Source organism: Pelecanus crispus, chromosome 6 (assembly GCF_030463565.1).
Source record: "Pelecanus crispus isolate bPelCri1 chromosome 6, bPelCri1.pri, whole genome shotgun sequence".
Classification (NCBI taxonomy): Eukaryota; Metazoa; Chordata; class Aves; order Pelecaniformes; family Pelecanidae; genus Pelecanus; species Pelecanus crispus.
In genome coordinates, this window is record NC_134648.1 from 65,837,677 (window position 1) to 65,857,840 (window position 20,164).

Genomic DNA, 20,164 nt, shown 5'->3' on the forward strand with positions numbered 1-20,164 from the left:
TGGGTCCAGTTGGACCTCAGCACCTGGCATAGCAAGCCCAGACCTGGCTGGCACTACAGTGGCTTTGAAGGGATCCTATGGGGACACAAGTGCCCTCGAGCTCACCTGAGTACCAGGGAAGTGTGCTGCCCTTCTCCCTCCCAGAGCTGGACCAGGGAAGGGGCTTTCAGAAGGGCACACAGGATGCCCCCCAAGGCATGCAGAGCTGGGATGAGCACCCCTAAGCCACCCACCTCCCTGCATCAGCCTGGAAGTGTACACAAAACCCTCATTATTCAGGACAGAGGGCATCAGCCACTGTGAGAGAGATTCGTTTAAGCTGCACCAGCTTCAGAAACACCCAGGCCCACCAAACCCAACCCCCTCTCCTCCTCTGAATCATTCTTTTTTCCTAAATTATCCTCAAAAACATTATCCTCACATTTCTGGGAGGGGCAGGACCACCTTCCTGGTTGCATCCCTTCCCTGGGGCAAGGCAGGTACTATTTCAAAGGAAAAATGATCATTTGTTGCTCTTTGTCCTCCAGATGCCCGATGCACGAATCAGCCTTATGCTGCTGGGGTTCCTGCTTAACCCAGTATCTATATGCTTAAGGCTGAAAATTATTGTTGCTGGTGTTTTTTTTGTTTCTAAGGGAAAGGAAAAGGAGAAAAGGAAGAGGATGGGAAGGTCAGAGATGATGTGGGCATTGTCACAGGCATGCCCAGCATCAAGCTGAGGTTATCCATTGCCAGAAACTCCCCCTGCTCAGCACTACCAACATCTCCCCTGCAAGGAAGAGGCACTTCCTCCTCCTCCCCCTTCTCAGCAGCACTGCAAAAAACAACATAAACATCTGCATTTACCTTTCTGCTTATTTAAAAATGGCAGCAGGGGCAAAGCCAAGGGACTTCTTTTGCCAGAGTCCTTGGAAGACACTTTACTTTGGTTAACAACAGTTTCTTCGATGGGTTTCTTCAGGATTCTTCTTTCCTTCAGCTCCTTGGTGCTGACAGCAGAGGTTGGGGGCTCGGCACCTACTTTCGGTGCCACAAAGGAGCATTTCAGGTAGGACACAGGCTCGGCCAGGTTTTCCCTGTTCATCCTGCTCTCTGTCGTTTTACATGCTTCGTAGTTTGAGGCATCAGTGCGTGAGCCGTTCTCTTCCTTGATAATGTCCATGACCATGGGCTTCATCAGAGGGGAGTCCTGCTCCCTCTTTGGGCTCTCTTCAGAGGCCGACGAGGCATCGCAGGACTCAATGATGAGCTCACTGTCGAGCTCAGCCTCCCGCTCCTCCCGCAGGATGCTGTACTGGATGGAGGGGGAGGCAGGCGACGGAGGGGGCCCTCCGACGTGCCTGAAGGTAACATAGTTGGAGTGCAGCACCTCCTCAGCAGCCAGCGGGTCCTCCGAGACCAGCTCAATCTCCGAGTCCCCTGACTCAGCGCTGCTGGCTTCATTATCCAGGGGTGAGGAGATGGCAGGGTGCCCAGGTTTGACCCGCTGGTCTCTCTTCTCAGCAGAAAGGGCTGGCGACCGCTGCACCTCTGGCGTCTCAAAGGAAAAGCTTTCTTCTTCCTCAATGGCACTGATGAGTTCATCCTCCCACAGGCTGCCTTTGTCCTGCAAAGCTGAGCTGGACGGTTCTGCCACCCGGAAAGAAAGGGGGAATAAACCAGAAAAAAAACTTGTTAACAATGAGATTTTCTGGCTGCTTAGGCAACAAACACAATAGATTTCATGCCAGCACGGATCCGTCTAGCAGGGCTGGTAACACAGGCAGAAAGTCTCACCGTCTGGGATGACTAACAGTAATAGCAGCTTGTCCTTACAGAGCATTTCCTATGCACATATTCCTTATAAAAGGGGTTCGTTAGCATCATTTACTGAGGAAAAAGCTGAGGCACAAGGCAATGCTGTCAAGTGCTTGGCCAGTGGCTCAGCAATGTGGTTTTCACCAGGAAAATCACCAGTCATGAGGAACATGGGCTCAGGCCACACGTGACAGCATCTGACTGTCACCAACAGATACAGGTCTGTTCCGGAGACAAACACACACACAGGTCTGGTGAGCTCCTGGCACCGCTGATAGTTAACGACCTATGTCTAGTTACTAGTAATTTTGTCAAACACTAACTTTCAGGTGTGAAAAGTTCCAGGTCAGAAACTTTTCTCAGACTTTTTTTCTTTTTTTCCTTCAGGGAGGTGGATGGTGAATTCTCTGCTTTTATCTCAGTTGGGTCCAAGAATGAATTTTTTTTTTTTACTGTAATTCTTAATATCATTAAGGACTACATTAACCAAAATAATGACTGACCAACTTGCCACCCAAAATTTGAAAAAAAAAAAAAAAAAACATTTCTTTGCATTTTCTGGCTCACACTGGAAGCGGGTATACTCAGAGAATGAAAATGAGCACTTGAAAAGGCTGGCTGGTCACCCAGGATTAGCAAGGAGCCCACATCCCATACTAGAAGGGAACCCAGCACCAGACTTCCCACCTGTTCTGCCTCTCTGTATAAAACTTTACCACACAGGTAATGAAATAACAAAGAAAGTAAAATGGCATGTGAAGTGTTCACAATAAGAGCTGATGGAGGCAGCATGAGGTGCATCAGCAGCTGCCTTGAGTTCCTGCACGGGGAACAGGCTTCACTTTGTCATTCACAGAGCATCAGCCAGCCGCAAACCCAGACTGCAACTGGTGCGTCGGCAGCAAGGCCAGCCGGGCCACCTGAGCCCATCCGTGCCAAGGGGGACCGCGGCGGCAGTTTGCGCCCAATCCCCTGCCGGTGCCTGGCCACTGCCACCTCCTGATCCCTGGTTTCCACCTTGCGCTTCCCTGACCCAGAGATCGCTGCCATCCACGTGCAAGATGCTCCCTCTTGGAGGAAAAAAAAAAAAAAAAAAAAAAAAAAGCTGAATTCCCCGATCACGCTGGAACAGCCATCAAGCACAAAGGGAAATTTGTCCTCTGGACTCTCAAGTCATTGATTTTATGTTATTAACATGACAGAGGTCACTAAGTGGCATTGCAGGCGATAAGCGTTCAAGAGAAGATCAGAAAAAGAGACCCCCAAGTTTCCTCCTGCTAATGCTGGTGAAGAGGCCCATGGCAGGACACCCCCCAAGTCCGCATGTCTGGGAGTGGGGGGAGTTTCCAGCCCCTCGGTTACAGGTGTGGGGAGCCCCAAGCTGACCTGCACCCCCTCCTGGTGGGTATTTGCCTTCAGCCCAGCCCTGCTTTGGGTGCAGCCACTGGCATTGGCCCACTGAGCCCACCCAGCTGTGTTGGAAGCTCCTCTGCAACAGAGGGTGGAAAAGAGATTTTATCAGATGTGACCTGGGACAAAAGCACTATTTCTGGTTATTTCCAGACTTAATTTCTCATGGCAATAGCATAGCTGATTTCTTCCTGATCATATGCCTTCCCCAAGATGAATCAGGAAAAGGGGGAGGTTTTAATGATAGCACCCGAGCCATGACATCCTGCTGGAATATGGGCAAAAAAACCAAACTGCCCACACCCCTCCAAGCAGTTTTGGTTTGTGCATCTGCCAATACCTGTCATCGGCAGTTTTGAGCACATATTGCTGGCATGTCTGCAGCTCCTCTGACAAAACAGCGCTCTTGTAACACATCCCTCTTGCCTGAGAAACTCCTTCTGCGACCCAGAGTATGGCTGCGGACAGGATTAAGGTGTTTGGGACTCCTACAACCCACTCCTGTCCAGATGTTGGGAAGTGTCTGTTGAATTGGACACACTGAGCTGGAGCCTGTGCATCCTTTTCCTCTCGCCGCAGGAAGCCCGCGCGCGCTGCGCCGCTCTCCTGCATTATGGCATGTGAGCATTTTCTCCCTGAGCAATGACTTAATCCGGCACACGTCCAAATGGGCATGTGACCGCCAGCCCTCGCAGCACAGCGCAGTCCCTCGGCTTCACCCCACTCCTCCCCGCGCTGGCAGTTTGTAACTAACTCTCGGCCACGGCATTCACCTTGCAAACAAAAACGTCCTTTTGTGGCCAGCAGCAGGGTCTCATATTTACCACTGGCACAGGGAAGCATATAAATACCCACGGCCTTCCAGCACCAGCGCAGCATATGAACAGACCACGTCTTCCCTCCCCAGAAAGATGGCCAGTAATTAAAAGCAAACCATTTTCAAAAGTTCTGATCCAAGCAGGGGGGAACTGGGGGCTTCGCCAGGATGCTTGAGGGGTATCTAGGAGCAACGACTTTGCTGGGTCACTGGGTAGAAATAGCGAGGGCAGGTTTTACATTTCTTCCTTGTTTATGAAAGTGGAGCCTGGGCGCAGCATGTGCTCGGCTGTGGGAAAGGGGGGAAATCCAGAGAAAACACCCCATGGGAGCCAGCCCCTAAAGGAAGATGCCTGCTTCTTTCCTTAATGTGATAGATAAGCAGTGCTTCTGGCTTTCCAGCACCCCGATGCAAGGCAGTGGGACCTCCCAGGGCTGTTCGAGCAGTGCTGGGAATCAGCTTTGCCCATGGAGAGGAACATTTCCATGCTGGCAATCACACCAGCCACACCAGTGCCTCCCAGTAAGGCAGCAGCCATAAGGCTCAGCCATGCACTATTCAGCTGTTAGGATGGGGTACGGTTATCAAATGTCACAAAGCCAGCCTTGAACAGTAACCAAGGTCTGAATAAATAACAATTAGGGCCTGAAGTTCTTAATTACCTCTTAGTGCAAAAAGTGTAAAAAAAAAAATAGCATGCCTCAGAAGTAGCACGTGATGTCACCCAGTCAAATAGAATTAAAATGTGACTCTAAAGTCTATTTATTATCTAAAGTTTCTAGCTGATTCAGGCAGGATGAGCACACAGCTGCGGTGGACTCCTTCAAACTCTTTTTTTTTTTTTTTTGTAAAGGTGTGCAAATGTACATTCAGTATTTCTCTAAGGCTAGGTGTTAGTGTGGATGGAAATTCCAGACTGCCATTTTAAGGAAATTCCAGTCGATTTTTAAATGCTTCTAGATGCCATCAAAACAGTGAAAATTTCAGCTTGGGGATGTTCATTGTCAAATGTGTATTGTCAAAGGGCTTTGATCTAGGACATTGACATTTAATTTCAAGTCTCAAAATTCTGTTTCCTGTCACAAATTTTTATTCCTTTTTAAAATGCTGTACTACTTTTGTATTTTAGCAGTGTGCAGCAGTGCTTCCCAGTGAGCTTCCCCTCACAGAGGGGTCCCTGTGGAGACTGGGCTCAGCAAGCCTGGATCTGACCCCAGCCCTGCTCCTGAGCGGTTCTCAGCAACTTATTTCTGTGGATCCCCAGCCCTGTCTTCCCCTCTTTTCACACAGAAAGGGCAGCCCACCCCACCCCACCCCCCCCGAGCGGTGTGTTAGCCATGGGCAGCATGGTTTACATCCCCCTTCGGTTCAGCAATGCAAAGTGGTGCCCAAGCAAAGCAGAAACACCTCCAGCCATAGAGACCCATTACTGTCTGCTCGCACCCATCTTAGACCCACCCCACAAACCCATAGTAATTCTCAAACGTGCAGGGCTACAATTGCAACCACTCATTGAATAGCAAAAAAACCCAAAGCCATGCGCCAGTATTACCTGTGCCAGAGGACGGTGGCGTGACAGACCCTGGGCCGTCATCTTCTGGCTCTGACACCGTCACTGTTGGTACCACCTCATGGCTCGGCTTCAGGCCAGTCTCCAGCTGAGTTGGGCTTGACTGTTTGTTGGCAGTTTCCCCAGCGCTTTCTATCTTGGTGAGCGTGATCTTGACGGGGGCTGTAACCACGGAGGCACCATGCTGATTGCCAGATCTTGTGTCTTCAAATGGGTCTTGCTCTTTAGCTGCCTTTGTGCCCTCTGAAGCCATCTGCTGAGGTTCAGCAGTGTGGCTGGACCTGGTGAGTATTCCCTGGTACTTATCGATAAGGCCTGGGCTCTCATCTTCTGAGTCAGGGTCATGTTTTTCTTGGTATTTTATTTCTTCTGATCTACTTATGTCCATGTATTTAGAAGCTTCTACTCTCATCTGATCTGCTAAGGTTTTATCGACTTCAGTAGACTCTGCAGGATTCATCTCTATTCCCGAATCTGAGCTAAACAAGCCACGGGACTCAAACTCAGTCACACCTTGAACAGGATGCCCCAGTGCGTTAAACCCTTCTGTGCTGCCCGAACAGGGAATGGGGCTGTTTTCCTGCTGATAAATGCCCGTGAAATAGGTGGAGTCCCGCGGGGTGGTGTAGTGGACATCCGAGATCAGAGAGGTGTAGAAGGAGCTGTCCCCCCCATTGGCAGTGGATCCACAGTCAAAGAGGTGTGATGAGGCTGTGACACCTAAAGCAAAGACACAAAAACGATGCACAGTGAAGAGACAAGTGCCTGCATGCATCAATCTTTCTGCAAAGCCGTACTCACTCCCTGCTGATTTTAGATTCGGTTTGTGCACCAGGCCTGGCTTTGCTTGCAAGCTCTATGGGACTGTCTCTTACTATACCTTTGGGCAACATAGTGGCACATCTGTCAGACGAGGCTTCCAGCTGCTGTTGTATCTTAAGATAGCTATAAAGATCCCGATAGCTGCTAAGAGTTCCCAGCCAATGCTTGCCCAGCCTGTGCATAAATATCTGCAGCGATGGCAATCCCACATCCTCCCTCACAATCTGACTCAGGGGCTCACCATTCAATATCCTTAAAACAAATCTGAGCAATACAAAACAATATAAAACCAATCCTGAGCAAAAAAGATGTGGGTTTTTTGAGTTTATTTTTAAATACCAAGAAGTGGAGGAGTTTCACCCCAAGAAAACTTTTAATTAAGAAAAAAATTCTGCTGGACAGAAATTGGGATGGAAAGTTGGTAGGCAGCTTTAGATTTCATTTTCTCTTTTAAGAGTAGCCACTCTAAATTTGTGAAACACCAGGGCAGAGACTAAACATCCTCATTTATTGATTTCCACATGCCCAGAAAGCCATATCCTGTGTGCATCATCTGCAAAGCATGCTGGCATGAACGTGGTTAAACCTCTACCCATGCCCATGCATAGTTTTCATACACCGCCTCTAATTCCCTCTGTCATGCTTTAAATTCCTGGGGATGATGCTAATTAAATTACAAACAATGGCCATTAATATAAAGCATGGCTCGACAATGGGAAAGCGAGATCCCCCATGAGGGGCATGGGGAGACAAATTTTTATAGTGGCTGAGGGAAAGAGGATGTAGAGGAACAAAGCTAACATCTGTAGTAGCTGGTGCCTGTAGGAGGGCTGTAGCCTGTTAACCGCTTGTGCGCTGATGCACTCTGCATCGCAGAGGCTGGCCTGCTTTCTCCACCCTCTGCTCATCGCGCTGCAAGGGATGTGGGGCTCCTGATCTGCTCCACATGTGCCATGTCCTGAGCTACCATGTACAATGCAAACTTAACAGTAATATTAAAGGGACATTGCTGCAGCTGCAAAGCCAGAAGCTGGGAAATGTCAGCATGAAAGCTCCTGAGCTACTTGCATTTGGTTATTTTCTTTCTCCTTGCACATACATAATGATACCATCTCTAAATACCATTGCAACTATTTTTTCCCACAGCCCTCCACACATTAGGCACATGCAACTCATTTAGTGAGCCCTGAAGCAATTTTTTTCCCCTTAACACTATTCAGTACATAGCTGCAGGCTTTAATTTACTGCACAACCTTGCTGGATTTGACGTGCGCAATCCAAGGACTGCACAAAGGCAGAATGACCACTTCCCTCATCCGTATTTTTGCACTGCTCAGTGCTACGGTGACTTGCAAGCAACTTCTAAGCAACTTCTCTTTCCTGGGCTGCCTTTAGGGTGGGAACAGCATGCCTCTCCTCTTACAAGGGGAAACCTGGTAGCATAGGGAAAAAGAAACCCAAAAGTGCCACATCTTGCTTTTCAGCCCACCAATGCTACCTGCGCCTGTGCATCCATCCTCACTGATTTTGGGTGCTGCTGGTCCTCCGCCAGCCCTCACCGCCAATCTGCTACCGTACATACGATGCTGACAGTGCTCCATCCCCACACCCTGAGAGCCCATGACCAGGGATTCATGGCAGCTGCCTTTGCCATATGAGAGCACAGAGCAAGGGATGCTGTAGCTAGCAGGTGAAAAATTATCAGCATCATTCCCAGCCTTCAGTCTGCTCCTCTCGCTGCTATGGAGCACTGCATAGAACTTTTCATAGAAATATTTATGATCAAACCAAGACCTTGTTTCAGAGTGGTGAGTTTTTTTCCTACACATGTGAATTTGGGACTTTTTTTTTTCCCCTCTCTCTCTATGTAACTTTACATTTACCTACTTTAAATTTCACCTTCTGTTTTCTTGCCAGCTCACTTGGGGCTGCAAGATCCTTTTCCTTTTGCAGCTCACTGCAGGCAGCTCTCATCCTCGCTGCTCCAAATGACTCAGTCTCATCAGCAAAGGTACGTGAGAAGGGCGCCTAAGCGGAAAACCACAGTGAAACCAAAGCAGAGCAAGGGCTAAGCTGGGCTGCCCAGCACCCACACCAGGTCCTACCTGAGGTCATCCAGTGCCTGGCAAGGACAGCTCATACCCAAAAATCATTTCTAAATGATCAGTAAGCAAAAAGGGATAGGTTCTTTTTCTTGCAAATATTCTTCTTGCTGAACTTGGCTTTTTGTAAATTATCCATAAACAGGCTTGGATTTTCACAAATGTGTTGGTTAGCTGGAATTATTTGATGCATTGTTTATGCCAACATATCTCAGGCTGTGAATTGCTGACTACAGACTATTCATGCCTGTTGCTGCCAGGATCTGCTGTTTGTAATTTACTATTTGTGCTGGGTGAGTGGCTGTCTAAATCATGGGGTTTCAGGGCTGCTCTTTCATTAGATGATTCCTCAGTGCCTATTGGGCCTGATCCAAAGTCCACCGAACTCACTGGAAAAATCCCATTGATTCTGAGTGGCTTTGGACCAGCTCAAGATGGCTGTGCAATACTTTCTGCTCTGGGCGCTCATGAAAAATGCACCATCACAACATCATCAGTGAGCAAAAATCCATTTCTACAAACATCCCACGATTGCTAGTAAAGAGGGAGCATGAACATAGTCAAAGGAGATTGAAGTTGCCATCAAATCAATATTCATGGATGCTGTTTGCAGCTTTCGTTTCTGCTTTGTCCACAGTATATGTGAGCCAGACGCACATGCATTTGCAGCACTTAGTAATGCTGATCAATAGAGCAGTGAAAGGGTTTCTAATGCATTTGTGTCAGGTGCTACATAGCAGGAGCTATAGCAAGCCAGGAGAGCTTGCAGGAGAGCCACTGTGATAAAGAGAAAATATCATCCTATTCTTTATATTATTCATCAGCAGAAAGAAAAAATAACCCCGAAATAGTCAGACAGAAACATCACTTCACTTTTTCAAATAGAACGAAGCCAATGCTGTAGCAGATGTTAACACAAGAGCTGATTTAAAATGGACTCACTGCCGATCATAAACATTTTTTTTTCCTGCAGTGGTTTTGCAAATAATGATGAAACCAGAAAATGCATTTCTTACTGGGGAAGACAAAGCGTTAAAGTGTGTGCGAGCATGTCCATGCACATGTGTGAGCAGAGAGAGGGTTCACATTAGTGGGACATAGAGGGATCCCAACTCTCAAGGCAACCGCAGAGTCAAAAGCACTGAAGACAGCTGAAATTGCCTAATTACTAGGATTTAATGCAACTCTCTATTTCCACAAGGAATGATTTAAAGCCATCGGTAAAACTGCCTCTTATTTGGGAAGTGTGAATCTATCAGCTAGTAGGCTGGCTATTAAAGACATGGAAACCTATAATAGCTGAGCAGGTTTTTTGCTGAAGAATGGTGTATTCAGAGCCTGGTGATTAAGCAATGCCCTCTCTGACTTGAAGTTTATTTAGTTCAATATCCGTGGGAAGGAGAAGCCTTGAATAGCACTGGTAATGGATGGCAGTATCAGGTCTGAATTTACCCTTGTTACAAAGGGTTGGGTTTTTTAATCTGGTTTTCCCTCAAATGTGCCCAAAAACTTGCCTGCCAATTCAGGTAAAGCAAAGCTATTCAGTGCCTGAGAGCAGCAGTCATGCTTTCTTGTAATACAAGCCCTCGGGAAATAATTTCACTTCCTGCGGCCAGCTAAGCAGTAATGGGTCTAATTCAATCATTTCGAGCACAGCTGAGATGCTCAGCAAGTTACATGTGTTTTCATCAACTGTAAAGAAAAAAAAAAAATTTGAAAATGACCGTTTTATTTCCTCAGAATAAGTAAGTGAATGCTCCAGAAATCCTCTCCTACAGTGTTGGATTTAGAACTATTTCGCAATTGACACAGGAAATAATTTAGAAATCATTGGTTCCACGCAGAGTAACTCTTAATTTAAGAAAGGCAGCTGAAGCCCAGTTTGGATCAATGCAAGCTGAACTGCTGCAGCACACTGGAAGAGGAAACAAAAAATTAGCCAAGGATAATACAAGAAAAAGAGCTAATTTAAATAAAACTGGGGTTTTTTTTTCCCCGTTACTAGGGTATGCTCAGTCTTCTTAAAATTGATCACTTCAGAATATTGTGTTCCATTTTCAATAAAATAACCAGTTTCCACACTAACCTGCCTTTCTTAACCTTCACTTACAACTCTGGTGACCTTCAATGGCACAGACAGACTGACACAGAAGGACATGAAATTTCAGCTCTGCAGAACAGCTGGCAACGCCGCAATGTGAGGTTCAGTATTTATTGTGTGTCAGTGATTTGGTCAGAATTGTTACTTCTTCAGAAAAGGAGCGGGGGAACTAATCTTTAATTAGATGACGCTATTTTTACAGCCTGGAGCTGCACTGAGAAGAGGAAGGATCTTTGGTTGCAACTGAAGGAATCAAGGTTTCAGCGACCTTTTCAGACAAAAGTAAGTGTGAGCAAGCTGCTTCCAGCAAATTCCTGTAAGTCTTTTAAATAGTTGGCTCTGACTTTTGCTTTGGATATGGAGCCTCAGGAGTCATTACCAGCTACCCTAGTGCTGCAAAGCTGCGAGCGCTCAGGAGTAGCATCTCCCCAGCTCTCTCCTGTGTCCACACAAATCACAGCCTCCTGGTGACAAAGTCCACCTTGTCCTGTTTGGACAGTCCCTGACCTGTGGTAATTTATGGACTAGAGATAATAACAAACAAAGCCCTATAAAGAAGGGGAGTACTCTTGTTTGACTGGCCCTCAAATGATGCTAGAGGGTCTCTCAGGCCACATGTCACTCCCAGTACCTTGGCCCTTTATGTTTCATCCAGAGATTTTAGATAACAGAGGCCAAAACTGAGCGACAAGCATTTTCCAGCACAGCAACTTTGCTCTGATCCAAGACTCCTGAAGGTACCACAGAGCTCAGGGTTATGCAGTGACTTTCTTCCAACACTCAGACTAAACCCTGGCTCTTAAAAAGATATCCTATATTGTCTTAAAGGCTCAAGGAGGCGGTTGAGCGCTTTGCCAAGCTTTTTATTTTATAATCACCCTCTCACCTGGAAAGGCTGATTTCATAGCAAGGCTGACTGTCTAAATCTGAGGAGCTATCATGGCATCCCATTGCACCTGACAGTGATTCAGGAGGGTCCCATTGCCCAGACCTTACCACCGCCTAAACATCCATATCTGGAGATCAAACCACAGCTCAGGGTCCTCTCCGATGACCAGCACAGACCATGTTTCCCAGCCCCACATCAGCAGCTTACATTCCAGCCTCTCCCTCATGTTTATCGTTCACCCATGACCATCAGATGGATGCATCTTTCTGCTTTCTTCCAAATACACAACAAAAATAGCTATTTAACAGTCCTGCCTTTTCTGTACCAAACTTACAATTTTGTCATCAGCCACTAGCAAAAAGCCTCTGCTTGACCTTGGCTTCTTTTTATTCCTAACTTATCCTTAAAAAAGGAGGGGGGAAAAAAAAAAAAAGGAAAGAGTTTTTCTTATTCTTTTGACCCCAATACATGATGTCTCATTGTTTCTTTTTAGTTTCCTAACTCAGTTACCCCCCTTTTTAAAACTCACATTATATTGCCTTACTCTGTTCTCATCTGTAATCACATACATTTTTATACAGATGTTCAGTGTTTTATCACTTTTTCATGCCTCTCTACAGTACCCAGATGGACCAGCAGTCCCAACTCTATCTCCAAATTCAAAGCACACCCTGTCTTCTTAGATCCAGACCAAGTTGTTTCTTCCTCTCTGCTTGATTTCAAGTCCAACTCAAACCTCAGGAAAGCTCCACAAATTTCCAAACATCCTTTGCTAGTACCACTCCCAGCAGCAGAAAGGGCAGCTTGCATGAGTGGCAGAGGCATCTCTCAGCCCCATGCCAAATCACACAACGCTTTGAAGTAGGCTGGCTATCCCCCCTTTATTTAAGTGTACCACCTCAGAGCCATGCTCTCAATTTTGAGCTCCCTTCTCCATGAATTTTCTAACCCAAGACACTTCAATATCCATGCAAACCTCAAGAGTATTTGAGTGCTTGTGTGTCAACGCAAGTAGGGCTTGAAACCCAAATGTCTGAGACCCCTCATGCCAAGTGCAGGCATCACCATGCGGTGGGTAACCAGTAAATCAGCTCTCATTCTCCCCTGGATTAACCTTTCTCAACAGCCACAGCCATCTGTCAGCCCTGAGCTACCCTACCTCCAGATGCTATAGGTTAGATACAGAGAGCAGCAAGCTGCTTGCAAGAGAACTGCGCTAGGCCTGCATCCCTGGCAGCAGTGCCAGCTCTTCCCAGCTGCCAGGAGATGGTGCTCTTTGTTTTAGCTCAGGATTTGCAAACCCACTTTACAGGTTAGCAACTTCTTTTCCTCCAGAACTCAACTGATCCTGACCACAGGAAAGATATAACTCTGCCAGTCACAGCATCCGCCAACATGAATGGTCATACTCCGAAAGTCACTTTGGGATTTGTTTGCACAATAGATGCTGTAAGAAAACTCATAGTAAATGATTCAGCAGTTCCCACCCCCACATGCTCTCCAGGCTTTCTGCTTCAACAAATGGTCTTGGAGAGCTCCAATTTGAGCTGGCAGCAAAACCCTGGTATAAGGTCCGTGACAGCCCTCTGGACAGCATGAAAAATCATAAACACTGAAAAAAGTGCCTTGAGAGGAGCACAAGAACAGTTTAAAACACTCATAAAGCTGCAAATGCTCCTGTTAGAAATGTAGCAGATCTTCATAATTATCAGAAAAGGATACGAATATAATTTAGTAAGTATTAACAAAAGTCTGGTTCAGGAAAAAGCAGGTTTTCACTCCTGTGATAGTATCGTCAGGAGTAACATGACTGGACAGCAGGGTTCAGCGATACTAAGGTACTGCCTAAAATGCTATCAAATGCACTTTGCTAAGGATAATTAAACCCCACTTGCAAGAATAATTCATTCTTATTTCACTGTAGTCACATTTCGCCTAGAATGATCAAACCCTACCAAGTCCCACAACAACAATCTCCAAGCACTAAGTGAATTAACACCTAAATCATGCTTTTCAGTGACTTGAAATGGGGCCAAACTCCCTTTAGATCACTAGACACCAAGGTATCTCACAAAATTTGGATGTGTTTGGCTAAGTCTCATTTGTCTTTAAGTTCTAAAATACCTAAATCCCATTTCAAACATGATTTAGGAACTTCAGCTATTCACTGTTTTTACCCCCAGACTGCTACAAAGCAGTCACTCTCCAAACTCAGACCAGGTTGCCTTTCAATACCCCCTGCAGAAACACGCTCTTCCCCTACCCAGCCTCCATCCCTGGGCTCTGCCACAGGCACCTCCTGCACATCTAGACCCACCCTCTCTGGTCCCAGTTACTTATAAATTCAGCTTCGCACTATTGCTCTAAGGCAATCCACAGTTGCGTGGCTGCAGTTTCAAACTCAGCCAGGAAAAGAGAGAAATGCCAACACCAGCTACTTTTGATGCTGTGATAAACTCAGGACAAAAATCATTGCCCTACAGTTTCAGGCTCTTCCACACCTGGGGAGAGAAGACTCAGCAGCAGGGAGGTAAAAGCCAGCTTTGGAGAAGGGCTTCTGCTGAAATACGTGTCTTTGAGTAAGAGTTTGATACACAACTGGAGGGACTGCTGAGTTTTCTCTATGCCACTCATACCCAACTGCAACATCCTATGGAAATCCAGCTATTAAAAAATGAGGAAAAAAAGGGTGTCATGATCCAAAGTGGGGTGCTCAGGGAGGATCGTGGCAGTTCCGTGATTCCCTTGGGCTAAATTAAGGTGAAATGACACCAAATGATCAATCAAGCGCTTTACTGATGGTAAAAACAACCTGAACTTGGCAAGCGTAATGATAGGCAACATGGGTTCTAATTGAAATACTTATAAGAAGGAAGGAAAAAGAGGAAAGGGGGGTGTGTGGGGGGAAGGTATCACCACCCTTGGGTCCCGTGACATCGACGACAGACCTGGCAACCCTGCGGTGGTGGGCACCACGCGGCAGCCCGCCGGCAGCAGGGCCTGCGGCTGCACCGGAGCAGCCGCAGCGTGGAGTCCTCAAAGTTGTGTCTTAGAGGCCAGTCCCCACCTCTAGTCCTGCTCCCTTGAAGACTTATATGGTTCTTGTTCCAGAATGTTCTTCATCTTCTGCGCAGGCACCATTGTGGGGGGTGGTCATGAGCCCCCTCCCCAAATGATCTCCACGTGACCTCTGTCCATACACGGCGAGTTGCAAGGCCCAGCAGAAGGTGGAACTGCGTACCCTCCAACACACCTCCCGGCTCCACGCCAGTCGGCTTCTCACCTGCGGCTCAGTGGTGCTGTGCAGACCCCAATTTGTCGCTCTGGAGACCTTAACTTGTCTCCCCACAATGTCTGAGACATCAACGTGCATTAACTCTTTCAGCCTCTCACAAGGGAAGAAAGGGTCGCCTTGCTCTTGGGCTTGGCTCCCCATCCCCCAGGGTCAAAGCCACCCCAGCAGCATAAATCTTCCAGGGAGACACAGCAACAATTGCAATGAAGTTAAGCTGAAATAACTGAGGGCTCTTGAGAGGAAAATTAATTTTGTGACAATGCATAACACCTACAGCGATGTGTCAGGCCCGGTAATTCAGGGAGAAAACCAGCTGTCAGGCACTGAGGGCTGGGGTAAATCAGGAGCAACTCCATGAAAGGCACTAGAGTTACACCTGCATAAAACTGTCAGCAGGGATGGTAGTATGAGGCCCTAGAAGCCAACAAATAGAGTCTGAAGACAAGGCATTACTGGCCACAAATCAGGATCAAATCTAATGCCCGAGGGACAGCAGGGAAATCTAGGTCAGAGAGGACACGGCAGCGTAAGGCTGACACAGGCAAAGAGACAGAGCTCAAAACTAGCCATCTAACTCTCTTTTCACCCCCCATTTTCCCATCGCAACATGACATGCATCAGGAAGACCGGAAGACCAGCGTATGTAACCACCTTTATTGGCAGTAATAGAAACATTAGGAGAAAAGACCTTGGATAGCATCAAGTAGGATCCAGAATATATAAAATCAAGGAGGAGTGAGGAAATATGAGCAGGATCAGAAAAGATTTAAGAAAAAAAGAAAAAACACAGAGGTTCTGCTGAGGCAGGTGAGGCAGCAGGCTCTGACCCAAGCACTAATTTGGTTTACTTGTATATTAAGTGATTTCCCTCTATTTCTAGAAGGAGGGGGCACCAAGGGTGCATCTGAAAGTCAATCAAAAAGTTTTCAAAAGTATATTAAAAGTTAAACCTCTCAAGGTAGTGCAGAATGTGGGGCAGAGCCACTGCAGTCATAAATCAGCATCAACCTGCTGGCTCCAGCTTCTGCTTAAGGAGGATTGGCCAAATGTGCTATATAACTAATGCTATAAATGTCCTTTCCTTCAAGGTCTCTCCTTTATTTACCTGCCACTATGTCTCTTCCCCTGTAAAAGATGAGTTTACTCCAAGCAGAGACAGGAAAAATCCTCCCCAGACATCTCACTTCCCTGAAGGATATTTTTAGAGACTTATCCCACCCTTCATTCTACTTTAGTGAAGAACCGATACAACTACAAACCACTCCTGACTGACACCAAAAATATTTGCCCACCCAGGAGACCAGCCAGCAAGTCTGAAGTCTGGCCTTTGTGCAGAGGCATAATTAAGATTTCAAGGAACACAGGTTAGTTGGACTGTCCCCCTCCCTGAAAGCCCAGAAGCTCCTGTTCCTTCCTTACCTGGCAGCTCTCTCTCTCTCTTTTCATTTGCAAAGCCTGAAGGCTTGCAAGCGTGATGTGGGACCTCTGTGGTGAGCTGGGGCCTGGTCAACAGGCTGGCTTGTCCTTGGGCACCTTTCACAGACACCTTGAACATCACCCATGAGCTTCTCACTCCTGGATACCCCCAAGCTGGGGGGAAAGGAGCAGCTGCTCTGCCCTCTATATGTGCACACCATGTAGGCAGCCCCATGGGCAGCACTGCAGACTCACCCACTGTTTCATGGGATAAGGAAACCTAGGACACGGGTATCTTTGGCTCTGGCCCTCTTCTGTCCTGCTGCAGCCAGCTGGGCAGGGATGGAGGCAATTGCTTTGCTCTAGGGCAGGCAGCTGCCGATCACAGCTTTTCTGGAAAAGTGGAGGAAAGCCAAGGCAAAGTCATGCCTCTGCTGTTTGCAAGGGGACCCAGCTCCCCGCAGTCAGAGTTGGTGGCTAAATCACAGTCGTCTGCAGATTTAAAGACAGCAGAGGCTGCACTACAGAAGCTTTTGAGGTTGTGGCAGAGCAACCTTAATTCAAAGCAACCATTTGCTGGAATTATTGTGTGTTATTAAAGCAGGAGGGGGGCAGCAGCTTGACAGCAGCGCCCGGACCAACCTCTCTGACAAGCACTTCTCTCTGCATTCAGCAGCACAGCCTGGCGTTTGGCTTCACAAGTGAAAAGCTGGGGATAATTACCCAGATCATGATGCTTCGTGCAGCTTTCCCAGAGTCTCTGCCACACAGGAAGGGTCAGCTGTCAGGTAACTGTGGAAGCTGCAGTGAAAGACGGGAGCAGAGACCTCTCCCCTTGCCTGACCTCCCATCCGTGTGCCAACAGTGCTGCTGAAGCAGTTCTTGTGGAGCACACCACTGCCTCACCCACATCTGCTGGAAGATTTCTATTAAAAGCTGTAATGAAACTTAGCTTTTCAATCACAGTGAGGTCTGTTCTCCTCCAAAGAATGTCCCTTCCCCTGGTGAAACATCCAAGACTCCAAACCTGAAAATCCCTGACTTTGCTGCCATCCCGATTTTAGAAGAGGCAGAAAGCACTGAAACAGTTTCTTATTTCCTACCCCAGGCAGGTTTCAGATCCTAAACTACTGAAGGTTTTTAAGAGTAGTTAGACAAGTAACTCTCAAATGCTATCAGTAAAGGGGCTTCTGCTTGGGGAGGCAGGATAAATACATGACATCCACAGCAGGTCTTCTGCTTCAGGCTCTAGCATGAGCTACTTGTAGAAGACAGCTACACAACAGTCAGACTTGCAGCTATGATCACAAACAAGGAGCTTTCCATGCCAGCAGATACACCAGGTACAGTGCTTCATCTGAGAAGAAAGCAGATTCTAGATAAAGTTCTGGACAGGACATCTCTGCAGATATTGTTGATTCACCTACAGATTTGTGCCAAAACGGTAAACATGGCTAAAGAGAAAAGACAAATATGGCAAGCAGTTTTTCCTGCTGTGTTTTCAAAGACAGAAGGGGACATCTAGAAAACCTTAGGGCAAGCAAAGCAATATCTCCTCTGGGAAAAGCCCATTTTGAGAGTCTACCACACTGAGTGAGCCAGAGGGCATTTGGAAGAACATGACTACTGACTAAGATTAAGCATTAGGTTGTGCTAAAAAACAAACAAAAAAAAACCACCAAACACAAACCAAACACAACCAAACACTAACAGCTTTCTTGGCTATAAGCTTGGTGTTAGGAAGCAAAGGAAAAGAGTAGTGAGTGTGGGAAACTTCACTTTTGTATTTTTGGCATTCAGTCCTCTCTGGTAATCAGCTCAAAATGTATGTACAGGAAAACGGTCAAATGGATAAAGTGATAACAAGGGAATAAAGACACTAAGATGTCCTGGAGTGAGTTCTTCACATGCAGTGACTATATATACTGGCTAATCATTCATTGCATTAAAAACCTCATCCGGGGTAATGTAAATGCATCAGCAGGTGATATGCTCAGGGATGTAGCATACAGCCCTTGGGCAGAAGCCCTGAGTACAAGGGTGTATGCAGTGCTGCAGAACGAGCATGACTAAGTACCCAGGGAAGGACCTGAAAGGAGGCAAGAGGCAGCCCAGGAACAGACAACAAAAGAAAAAAGAGCTCATGGACTAACCCTGAAATGTAAAACAGAGAAGGTCCCATACAGGGGTGGGCAGGGCAGGGAGAAGAGACTCCCATTATGTATCTGTGCTTTGCCCTCTGGTACAGATGAACCGGGTATTTTCGTGGTTTATTTTCTCCATTTAGGAAAAGCACAGAAAAACATAGAGAAGCTATAGAAAATGCTGGCAGCATAAGTACTGGAGGGCAGGACACCTGGGACAAGTCTGGGGGAGGGAATAACAAAGATAAATTTATATTGTATGGAGGGGGGTAAGGGAGGGGAGAGCAGGATCACAGTCTACAAACTCTCAAGGTACCAGTGTAAGTGAAGGGAGGGAATTAGTCAGGCTTAGAGGATGCGAGGAAAAAGAGCAATGCCTTGAAGTTACAATATAAAATTAGGCTACCTGTCAAGGTGTATTTCTTGATGGAAAAGGGCAGAGGAGTGGAATAGGGAGCACAGGGTGTGCCCATATACCATCTCTCCATTACAGCACATCTGGACGGGCCTTAGCAGGGAATGAACTCCAGCTCTGCCCTGGGAGGAGGTTCCAGGTGCCTTTTCCTGGCACCACTGTTGATAGCCTAATTTTGCCTCTTGTACATTAGCACTTCAGATGAAATCTGGGCAAATAAGAGACTCTTCAGTTTGGCAAGAAAGAGAATTAAAGGAAAGTAATTCTGCTTGGAAGTGAGCTGTAACAGATTTTTTTTTTTAATGATTTTTTGTTTAAGTGAAACACAAAAACAAACCAATAAAAATCATTCTAGGTCAAAACAATTTAATTTGACCTGAAGCTAAATGTCAGATCTGGTTTACAGCAAACTTTGAATATCAAAGGGAAACACTGTGCATTAGAAGCATGCGCAATGTGGTACATGCAGGGGGAATCTGCAGGGCGGCCTTCATTTTCCCTACCCCACCCAGCTGCACCTAATAGGCTGCAGCTCCCTTCAGAGTAAGAGAAGCATCTTTTATCTTCTTCCCTAACTTCTTCCAAAGTCCAACCACCTCAGCATAGCACCCACATGACCGAAGTTCACAGGCAGTTCTAAATCATGCTCAGACCCATCTTAGCTCCCAGCGTTTTGGATTTGAGCCCATGAAATTATTCACCACATTGTATAGTTGCTATAGTAACATCCTATTGAGTATTATTAGAAATCACTGTCCCAAAATCCCATATACTGAAAGGAGTTGTGCAGCAGGGGTAAGAGCCATCTTTGCCTGCACAGCGTTCCGTTCCCCATAGCTCCCAACAGCAGATGATCTGGATGGTGGATTAACCATGCCCTATCTTTCCCCAGTGCTGTCAGTTGCAGCACTGAGCTGTGGAGTGCAAAAAGCAATGTGCACCCCACTTCCAATTGGTGCAGCTTGTTCAAAGTAGCTGCTGTTTAAAACTGTTTCTTCACAGCAACTTGCTTACACATTTTCCAGAAGTGAATGAACAAAATACACTCTAGTTTAAATGCAGGCAACAGGTATTTTTGTTAGCCCAAACAAACAAGGAAAATCTGAGCCCCTTTCCCCTCCACTGTTCACAAGAATGTAGAGTATGACCCTGCAGAGATTAAATTTTGCAGCAGACCTTCCTGAACATTTCCCTTTTACTAAAACTAACCATAGAATCATAGAATTTAGCTTCGAAAAGACCCTTAAGATCATCAAGTCCAACCATTAACCCAGCACTGCCAAGTCCACCACCAAACCACATCCCCAAGCACCACATCTACAGGTCTCTTAAATATATCCAGGGATGTGGACTCAACCACTTCCCTGAGCAGCCTGTTCCAATGCT

The 20,164-nt window shown here is 46.6% G+C and overlaps 1 protein-coding gene across 2 annotated transcripts in view; it reads right to left on the reverse strand.

The window, feature by feature from the left end:
* The window catches only part of RTN1 (reticulon 1), a 118,804-nt gene that overhangs the window by 46,290 nt on the left and 52,350 nt on the right, over positions 1 to 20,164 (reverse strand). For both annotated transcript variants that reach the window (XM_075712677.1, XM_075712676.1), the window contains 2 exons: positions 5,577 to 6,314; positions 847 to 1,629 (listed from right to left, as the gene is read on the reverse strand). In XM_075712677.1, the coding sequence (XP_075568792.1) occupies positions 847 to 1,629; positions 5,577 to 6,314 (1,521 nt within the window). The remainder of the gene's footprint in view (positions 1 to 846; positions 1,630 to 5,576; positions 6,315 to 20,164) is intronic.